At 43.4% G+C, this 10,961-nt stretch overlaps 1 protein-coding gene across 1 annotated transcript in view; it reads left to right on the top strand.

Moving 5' to 3' along the window:
- Positions 1 to 1,336: 1,336 nt before the first annotated feature.
- Positions 1,337 to 10,961, top strand: part of LOC147121528 (metabotropic glutamate receptor 1-like) — a 564,257-nt gene continuing 554,632 nt past the window's right edge. The window contains exon 1 of the mRNA XM_085977873.1: positions 1,337 to 2,069. Coding sequence (XP_085833999.1) covers positions 1,337 to 2,069 — 733 coding nt within the window. The remainder of the gene's footprint in view (positions 2,070 to 10,961) is intronic.

Below are 10,961 nucleotides of genomic sequence, written 5' to 3'. Positions count from 1 at the left end.
AATTTGCTCATTCTCATGTGTTTGGAGTGGAGAATTTGGCTGTGAAACAAATATTCTGCCAGCTAACCCGAGCAAATGCAACGACATTGCAGCGCTTCTCTTGCAGAAACATGGGTTTGCTTCAGTTGCCGACTTGTTCTTGTCTTGTGCGCGCTGAGGAGTGCAAGCCAAGTCTCCTCGATGCGTTTCTGTGCAACACACAGGGTTGACCAGCCGTGCCACCGATTTGAACTATTCCCGGCAACCTGCACACAGCCCAGTGTTTGACCATGATGGGCTTGGCGTGAGAGAATTTGAACAAGCCAACATGAACTTTGTTGAGGAGTTCGTTAACGCCTGGATTTAGCTGGCGGGGTTGGAATGGCTTTGCGCTGACCTTGGTGCTGAATCTATCTCTGACACAGAAAGATCGCTGGTAAATAACCAAGTATTATCGCCCGGCTGTGAGGCTACATCTATCGATTAATACGATGTTGAAAAAGTGTAGCTAACGGAGCCATAAATTCAAGAGGGGGAAACGAAGGTTGAAAACTGCGTGTTAAATCTAGTAAAGGTAGATCTGCTGAAGGGACTTGCGATGAGAACCTAGATCTTAACGGTATTATCTCAGTGTAACTAGGTTACAGTGCGCGATTCTGCCTAAAAGCCCCCTCATGTTCTATTCATGTAGATGTGTGTTGGAATAATACCACTTATAAGGCGTATTTTATAACTATCTGAACGAATCTTTGATGAATTTTCCTGCACTTTCCCGTTGATTTTAGTGCATGAAGGTGTTACTGATGTTAAAAATGCTCATTTTATACAAATGTTAGTCCTGTTGGTCTGAATGCAGCTTGAAAATAAATGCACGGGTAATTGCGCTCCTTGGAATCTGACCTGAGCACATTTAGATATAAATCTGCGATTGGTTGCGTTTCTGGTGAACGCTGGCCCGCCCCCTGGTGAAGTCAGTCTGTTGCAAGGTGTGCGAGCTGAGATCTCTTCTGCATGGAGATACTTAGGTGTCAGGAGCCGAGTTCCCATTCGTTCTGATCTGATTTATACCTTGCACAAGTTTGATGAGACCCTCCCCAAAAACTCGCCTTGACTTTTTACATACAGTTTGTTTTTTGTTTTACATCAAGGTCGTTATGACACCAGCATTATAATTCTGGGTAAAAGAGCGACCCCCACTCACACGTCATTGCTGTGAGCTGGACCTAGTCCATGCAGGTGTGTGTTTAATTCCGCTTTTGAGTTTTTGATGATTGTTCCTTTTGCAGGTGCAATTATGTTTGGCGCGACTGGATGACCTTTGAAATCATAAACCCCTCTTAATTTGTCGGCTAAGAGGATGACCATGAAGAGCAGGCTCGGAAGCTGCAAGCCTCCTTGCATTGAGATTGTGACCCTTTGGCTGCTTTTCATCCCGGTGATTCTCAGCGTCCGAGAGCCGGAAGTCGGGAAAAGAGTTCTGCTCTCCATGAACTCGGCTCAACGCTCGGTGGCTCGGAAGGATGGCGATGTGATCATAGGGGCTCTCTTCTCGGTGCACCATCAGCCCCCGGCCGAGAAAGTGCCCGAGAGGAAATGTGGAGAAGTTCGAGAGCAGTATGGGATTCAGCGAGTGGAAGCCATGTTCCACACTCTGGACAAGATCAACGCCAACCTCAACCTCTTGCCCAACATCACTCTGGGCTGCGAGATCAGAGACTCTTGCTGGCATTCGTCGGTTGCCCTCGAGCAAAGTATCGAGTTTATCCGAGACTCCCTCATCTCAATGCGGAACGAGAGGGATGGACTGACCCAGTGTCTCGAAGGACCAGTCGCTGGGTCAAAAGCCAAGACTCCCATAGCTGGGGTCATTGGGCCAGGCTCCAGTTCTGTGGCCATCCAAGTACAGAACCTCCTGCAGCTCTTCAACATCCCCCAGATCGCCTACTCCGCCACAAGCATCGACCTGAGTGACAAGACCCTGTTTCAATATTTCCTCCGGGTTGTTCCTTCAGATACCCTCCAAGCCAGGGCCATGCTGGATATTGTGCAGAGGTACAACTGGACCTACGTATCTGCTGTTCACACTGAAGGTAAAGTGGAGTCAAGTTGTGTATTTAGTTGCTCTCTTGTACTCTAGTTTTGTACAACTGTAAGAGTTTCTTACGGTGTCATGCAAAAATTGCAGCATAACTGGTGATAGGACGGTGCATTGAATTCTGGCAAGTTTACGAGGCAGTCTCGCATTTCCTGGACTCCGCAGTATAAATGGAAGCAGTAGAAAGCAGACTAGAAACATTAATTTTGTTTATTGTTTGTGTTGGGGAAAGAACCTATTGCCTCATCAGCTCCGCTAACTTTAACATTTTAACTGGTGTATTTGGAGGACTTGTAGTTCTGTACGTGCAGCTTCACACATTCCACTTTCCCTGACCAGGCAACTGCGCAGAGTATAACTGGGTGTTGTTGACGTGCACCTGTTCTAAAGTAGGTTACAGCCTCCACGGCACATACATGAGCTTTTCAGCTTTTTAAGTATCATCTTGGCTCAAAATTAATATCACTCGCCTTGAATCAGAAGTCTGTGGGTTCAAGTCCCACCCTGGGATTTAAACATGTAATCGATAATAAGGGTGTATTGCATTGTTGGAAGTGCTGCCTTTCAAAAGAGATGTGAAACTGAAGTTCCCTCTACTCATTTGCGTGGATACTCAGGAACTGCCCTTCCTCTGCCACTTCTAGAATTGTCTGCATGAAGTGAGGGAGGGAATGTAGAATGCACTTACCCAGAGACCTACACAGCAAGTGTACAACTGACTGGAGTACATCAACCAGGATATGCCCTGTGATTTGTACCCTGGCATGCTGGATATGAGGAACACCAGTTCATTCCTGGCATGCAGCATTGCTATGGTCTGTAGAGTAGGAGGGGGATTGAATTAATTAATTTTAAACCTTCAAGCCCGACAAAATCTAAATTTTGGTTGGCTTTAAAAATAAAATTTCAGTCAATCTCAGCAGCTGGCCCTGATTATGCTGTGACTAGTGCCCCAGGCCTGCTCCATCGCTTTAAAAAAATCATTCTCGGGATGTGGACAATGCTGGCAAGGCTGGCACTAATTGCCCATCCCTAGTTGTCTTTGAGAAGATGGAAGATGGTGGTAGGCCTTTTTGAACAGGTTTTCTGCTGAATGTTATATGAAGTAAAATCATGCTGCAGTCTGATTTGAAAATCAAACACATGACATAAGAAATTAATCCAGAACTGGAGAGTCCTCCAGCAGCTGTCAATCATTCCACAGTGACCTTTCCATCATTACTGCAAACACCAATGCAAGGGACACAATCACATATGGGACTAGGAATTAGTATATCAGCAGCTGGATGGTCTCCACATTCAATGACATTTCTCCGTCCACTATTGAAACAGGGGTGTTAACCCATTTAAAACAGTTTAAAATTGCAAAGGAATGTCACAGGAGTGAGGCAAATGTCCAACTGCTAATGATGCAAACAGCAATTTATAGACTCTCAAAGGCTTCTCTACAAAGGTGCAATTGCAGCACAGTTGCACGGAGCCTTGTCCCCCATGAGCCTGTATAGGGGCACACACCCCATCATATTAATAACATTAATAGATGGAAAATCATGGGACCGTCATAATTTCCAATGGATGAGCCCCATACTGAGAGTACGCATTCAAAACCTTGGCCTCTAAATGTTAAATGAATACACTTAATATGCATAAAATGTATTTGATTAGGTTTTCAGACTGATGTGAAATGCCTGGTGCTAGAATTTTAAAAAGAGCTCTAATGCATTGACAGCCATCACCTACTATTCAATACACCATATTGCCAAAGTCATCAGTGCCTCACACCAAAACAACTTGAAACTCCACCTGGTAGGTAATTCAGAAACCAATCCGTAAAAGATACACTAACTTTTTTTAATTGTAATTGCAACCAATGAATGAGAATATGCTTAACATAGGCTGAGTATTGTGTGAAATCTGTCGCTCTTGATGAGAACGAGGGTATCCCATTTCATAGGCTGTTGGACCGACCTCACTCAGTAAACCAAAACTTTATCCTAATTCCCATCAAATATCTTTAAAATCCCAATGGTAGTAAATGTCCATATTAGAAGTAGTAAAATTTTGAGATTTTTACCTATTTGGCCTGGAGGGGACTTTTGGTTTAATTCATACTATACAAAGGGTTAATTCCTGGAGTTCCAGCATATTTATCTACCTAATAACAGAAACCCTGAAGATGGTTTGAAATTCTGATGGGGCCCCTTGAGTGTAAATTGATTAACTTCCAGTAGAACAGTTCATATCAGTTTTGAGATGGGATGGAGGTGGAGTTGATTGATAGTACAATCCAGAGAAGTTTGCATTTGTAATGCAAGAATGGATTCTATTCATTGCACACAGCAGGGGGCTTAGCTAAATCGACAATGTAGTTTCTGCGGCTTCCACACTAAAAGGGGATCTCAATCAAGGTGGTAGCATAAATAATTGACAGCTTGGCAAGGCAACCATTTGATGGAGAGCTGAGGGAGGGGTCGAAGGTTTCACTTTTGCCCCTCTTCTTCCCACACATAAAAATCTTGCTATTGAGCCTCGAACAGTCAAGATGAGATATGGCAGTCTCATGTTCTTAGGTTAGGTCTGAGATTGCTGAATTTTAAATGGAGTTAGGACCATATAAAAACTGCAAAGTTCCATATTTTAATTTTCCAGCCTACAAGGAGTGATAAGAAAGTCATTGCATTTTACTGAAAACTATCTTCTGTTCAGTCATGTATTACATGCAAAGTAAACCAGTTTTTTGGCTGGGATGAGGTCCTAAAAGCGGAATATAGGGAGTTAGGAGATAAATTAAAAAACAGGACCTCAAAGGTAGTAATCTCAGGATTGCTACCAGTGCCATGTGCTAGTCAGAGTAGAAATAGAAGGATACTTCAGATGAATACGTGGCTAGAGGAATGGTGCCAGGGGGAGGGATTCAAGTTCCTGGGCCATTGGAACCGGTTCTGGGGGAGGTGGGACCAGTTCAAACCGGACGGTTTGCACCTGAGCAGGGCTGGAACCGATGTCCTAGGGGGAGTGTTTGCTAGTGCTGTGGGGGAGGGTTTAAACTAAAATGGCAGGGGGTTGGGAACCTAAGCAGGGAGACAGAGGAAACAGAAACAAGGATAAAAGCAAAAGATAGGGAGGAGAAAAACAAAAGTGACAGGCAGAGAAATCAAGGGTTTAAATCAAACATGGCCACAGTAAATAATAATTCTAATAGGTCTAAGAGCGTTAAAAAAACAAGCCTAAAGGCTTTGTGTCTTAATGCGAGGAGCATTTGTAATAAGGTGGATGAATTGGCTGCGCAAATAGAGGTAAACGAAGATGATTTGGTTGGGATTACGGAAACATGGCTCAAGGATGGCCAAGATTGGGAACTCAACATTCAGGGGTATTCGATATTCAGAAAAGATAGGCAGAAAGGAAAGGGAGGTGGGGTAGCATTACTGGTTAAAGAAGGGATTAACACAATGGTAATGAAGGATATTAGCTCTGATGATGTGGAATCTGTATGGGTAGAATTGAGGAATACTAAGGGGAAAAAAACGTTAGTGGGAGCGGTATATAGACCTCCAAACAGTAAGGCGGAGGTTGGGAATGGCATTAAAAGGGAAATTAAAGAAGCGTGCAATAAGGGCACAGCAGTCATCATGGGTGACTTTAATCTACATATAGATTGGGCCAACCAAATTAGTAACAATACCGTGGAGGAGGAATTCCTGGAGTGTTTACAGGATGGTTTCCTGGACCAATATGTCGAGGAACCAACCAGAGATCAGGCCACCTTAGACTGGGTATTATGTAATGAGAAAGGATTAACTAGCAATCTTGTTGTACGAGGCCCCTTGGGTCGGCGCGATCATAATATGATCAAATTCTTCATTAAGATGGAGAATGAAGTAGTTGAATCAGAGACTAGGGTCCTCAATTTAAATAAAGGAAACTACGATGGTCTGAGGAGCGAGTTGGGTAGGATTGATTGGGGAATGGCACTCAAAGGGTTGACAGTGGATAGGCAATGGCAAACATTCAAAGACCGAATGGATGAGCTACAGAATTTGTTCATCCCAGTTTGGCATAAAAATAAAACATAAAAGGTAACTCAACCGTGGCTAACAAGGGAAATTAGGGATAGCATAAGATCCAAAGAGAGGACATATAAATTGGCCAGAAAAAGCAATAATCCTGAGGATTGGGAGCAGTTTAGGATTCAACAAAGGAGGACAAAGGGATTAATTCAGAAAGGGAAAATAGAATATGAGAGTAAGCTTGCAGGGAACATAAAAACCGACTGTAAAAGCTTTTATCGATATGTGAAGAGAAAAAGATTGGTGAAGTCAAGCGTAGGTCCCTTGCAGTCAGAATCAGGGGAATTTATAATGGGGAACAAAGAAATGGCCGACCAACTAAATACATATTTTGGTTCTGTCTTCACAAAGGAAGATACAAATAACCTCCCAGAGATGCCGGGGAACATAGGGTCTGATGAAAGGGTGAAACTGAAAGAAATCAGTATTTGTAGGGAAATGGTGTTAGGAAAATTGATGGGACTGAACATAAGAAATAGGAGCAGGAGTAGGCCAATCGGCCCCTCGAGCCTGCTCCGCCATTCAATAAGATCATGGCTGATCTGATCCTAACTGCCAATCCACTATCACAGAACCATCTCCTGAATCTAACAGAATTAGACACCCGAAATAGGAGCAGGATCAGGCTACATGGCCCCTGGGCCCGCTCCACTACCCACAGGGCCACGACCGATCCAAACCTAGACTCATGTCCAAATTCCTGCCCGCTCCCCGTAACCCTTAATTCCCTTTACTTCTAGGAAACTGCCTATTTCTGTTTTAAATTTATGTAATGATGTAGCTTCTACAGCTGTTTGGGGCAGCATATTCCATGGACCTAACACCCTCTGAGTGAAGTAGTTCCTCCTCATCTCAGTTTTGAAAGAGCAGCCCCTTATTCTAAGACTATGCCCCCTAGTTCTAGTTTCACCCATCATCGGGAACATCCTCCCCGCATCCACCCGATCCAACCCCTTCACAATCCTATATGTTTCAATAAGATCGCCTCTCATTCTTCTGAACTCCAATGAGTAGAGTCCCAATCTACTCAACCTCTCCTCATATATCCATCCCCTCATCCCCGGGATTAACCGAGTGAACCTTCTTTGTACTGACTCGAGAGCAAGTATGTCCTTTCTTAAGTATGGACACCAAAACTGTACGCAGTATTCCAGGTGCGGTCTCACCAATACCTTGTACAACTGAAGCAATACCTCCCTATTTTTATATTCTATCCCCTTAGCAATGAAAGCCAACATTCCATTGGCCTTCTTAATCACTTGCTGCACCTGCATACTAACCTTTTGAGTTTCGTGCACCAGGACCCCCAGATCCCTTTGTACTTCAGTACTTTCCAGTTTCTTGCCATTAAGATAATAACTTGCTCTACGATTTTTCCTACCAAAGTGCATAACCTCACACTTTCCAGTATTGTATTCCATCTGCCAAATCTCTGCCCACTTACTTAGCCTGTCTATGTCCCCTTGCAGGTTTTTTATGTCCTCCTCACTCACTACTTTCCCTCCCATCTTAGTATCATCTGCAAACTTTGATATGTTACACTCGGTCCCCTCCTCCAAATCGTTAATATAGATTGTAAAGAGTTGGGGACCCAGCACTGACCCCTGTGGAACACCACTAGTTACTGATTGCCAATCTGAGAATGAACCATTTATCCCAACTCTCTGCCTTCTGTTAGATAGCCAATCCTCTATCCATGCCAGAATATTACCCCCAATCCGATCCTGTCACTGCTTTCCAAGTGCTCTGCTATTACATCTTTTATAATGGACTCTAGCATTTTCCCCACTACCAATGTCAGGCTTACCGGTCTATAATTCCCCGCTTTTTCTCTACCACCTTTTTTGAATAGTGGGGTAACATTAGCTACCCTCCAATCCATGGGTACTGTTTGAGAGTCTATCGAGTTCTGGAAGATGAACATCAATGCATCTACTATTTCTAGGGCCACTTCCTTAAGTACCCCGGGATGTAGATTATCAGGCCCTGGGGATTTATCGGCCAAAATAGACGAGTTAATGGCACAAATAACTACATATGGGTGTGATCTTGTGGCCATTACAGAAACATGGCTGCAGGGTGACAATGCCTGGGAATTAAACATACCAGGTTATTTAACGATCAGGAAGGACAGGCAGGAAGGAAGGGGAGGTGGGGTGGCTATGTTAATAAAGGAAGGAATCACTGTAATACAGAGAAATGATATTGGGTCAAAAGATCAGGATAATGAAACAGTTTGGGTGGAGGTAAGGAATAATAAGGGGAAAAAAACACTAGTGGGCGTAGTCTATAGGCCTCCGAACAGTGGCAACTCTGTTGGATGGAGTATCAATCAGGAAATAGTTGAGGCTTGTAATAAGGGAACATCTATAATTATGGGGGATTTTAACTATCATATTAATTGGACAAATCAAATTGGGCAGGGCTGCCTTGAGGATGAGTTCATTGAGTGTATTAGAGATGGATTTCTTGAGCAGTATGTAACTGAACCGACCAGGGGGCAAGCAACCTTAGATCTGGTCCTGTGTAACGAGACAGGATTCATTAAAAATGTCCTAGTAAAGGATCCCCTTGGAATGAGTGACCATAACATGGTTGAATTCCATATTCAATTAGAGGGTGAGAAGGTTGGATCTCAAACAAGCATGCTAAGCTTGAATAAAGGAGACTATGAAGGTATGAGAGCGGAATTGAGTAGAGTGGATTGGGAAAATAGATCAAAGGGTAAGACGATACATGATCAGTGGTGTACATTTAAGGAGTTATTTTACAACTTCTGAAAAAAATATATTCCACTGAGAAGAAAAGGGTGTAAAAGAAAAGACAGCCATCCGTGGCTAAGTAAAGAAATTAAGGATAGTATTCGACTAAAAACAAGGGCATATAAGGTAGCCAAATCTAGTGGGAGGATAGAGGATTGGGAAAACTTTAAAAGACAGCAAAAAATAACAAAAAGTTTGATTAAGAAAGGGAAGATAGATTATGAAAGTAAATTAGCAAAAAATATAAAAACAGATAGTAAGAGTTTTTATAGTTATATAAAAAGAAAAAGGGTGGCTAAAGTAAATGTTGGTCCCTTAGAGGATGAGACCGGGAAATTAATGTGGGAAATATGGAGATGGCAAAAACACTGAATGAATATTTTATATCAGTCTTTACAGTAGAAGACACTAAGAATATCCCAACACTGGACAAACAGGGGGCTAAAGGGGGTGAGGAGCTAAACACGATCAAAATCACTAAGGAAGTGGTACTCGGTAAAATAATGGGACTCAAGGCAGATAAATCACCTGGACCTGATGGCTTACATCCTAGGGTCTTGAGGGAAGTGGCGATAGGGATTGTGGATGCATTGGTAATAATTTTCCAAAACTCCCTGGATTCGGCAAAGGTCCCGGCAGACTGGAAAACTGCTAATGTAACACCCTTATTTAAAAAGGGCAGTAGACAGAAGGCTGGAAACTATAGACCGGTTAGCCTAACATCTGTGATAGGTAAAATTTTGGAGTCCATTATTAAGGAGACAGTAACAGGACATTTGGATAATCATAATTTAATAGGACAAAGTCAGCATTGTTTTATGAAGGGGAAGTCATGCTTGACTAATCTACTGGAATTTTTTGAGCATGTAACTGGTAAAATGGATAAGGGAGAACCAGTGGATGTGGTGTATTTGGACTTTCAGAAGGCTTTCGATAAGGTCCCACATAAGAGATTGCATGCAAAATTAAGGCACATGGGATTGGGGGCAAGGTATTGACTTGGATAGAGAACTGGTTGGCGGACAGAAAGCAAAGAGTTGGAATAAACGGGTCGTTTTCCGAGTGGCAGGCAGTGACTAGTGGGGTACCGCAAGGATCGGTCCTAGGACCCCAGCTGTTCACGATATATATTAATGATCTGGACGAGGGAATTGGATGTAATATCTCCAAATTTGCAGATGACACAAAGCTGGGTGGGAGTGTATGCTGTGAGGAGGATGTCGTGAAACTCCAGTACGATTTGGACAGGTTGGGTGATTGGGCAGAAACATGGCAAATGCAATATAATGTGGATAAATGTGAGGTTATCCAATTTGGTGGCAAAAACAGGAAGGCAGATTATTATTTGAATGGCAATAGATTGGGAGAAGGGGAAGTGCAAAGAGACCTGGGTGTTCTTGTGCACCAATCGCTGAAGGTAAGCATGCAGGTGCAGCAGGCGGTTAAGAAGTCAAATGGTATGTTGGCCTTCGTAGCAAGAGGGTTTGAGTACAGGAACAAGGATGTCTTGCTACAGTTGTACAGGGCCTTGGTGAGACCGCACCTTGAGTATTGTGTGCAGTTATGATCGCCTTACCTGAGGAAGGATGTTCTTGCCATGGAGGGAGCGCAGAGAAGATTCACCAGGCTGATACCTGGGATGGCAGGAATGACGTATGAGGAGAGATTGTGTTGATTGGGCTTATACTCACTGGAGTTTAGAAGATTGAGAGGGGATCTCATCGAAACCTATAAAATTCTGTCAGGCCTGGACAGACTAGATGCAGGAAGGATGTTTCTGATGGCCGAGGAGTCCAGAACCAGGGGTCATAGTCTAAGGATAAGGGGTAAGTCATTTAGGACTGAAATGAGGAGGAATTTCTTCACCCAGAGAGTGGTGAACCTGTGGAATTCTCTGCCACAGAGGGCGGTGGAGGCCAGTTCATTAAATATATTCAAGAAAGAGTTGGATATATTTCTTAAGGCTAAAGGGATCAAGGGATATGGGGAGAAGGCGGGGACAGGGTACTGAATTTGGATGATCAGCCATGATCTCATTGAATGGCGGAGCAGGCT

This window comes from Somniosus microcephalus, chromosome 3, assembly GCF_052327205.1.
Source record: "Somniosus microcephalus isolate GS21.2 chromosome 3, FLI_Smic_1.0, whole genome shotgun sequence".
Classification (NCBI taxonomy): Eukaryota; Metazoa; Chordata; class Chondrichthyes; order Squaliformes; family Somniosidae; genus Somniosus; species Somniosus microcephalus.
This window is presented reverse-complemented; position numbering and strand designations above follow the sequence as displayed.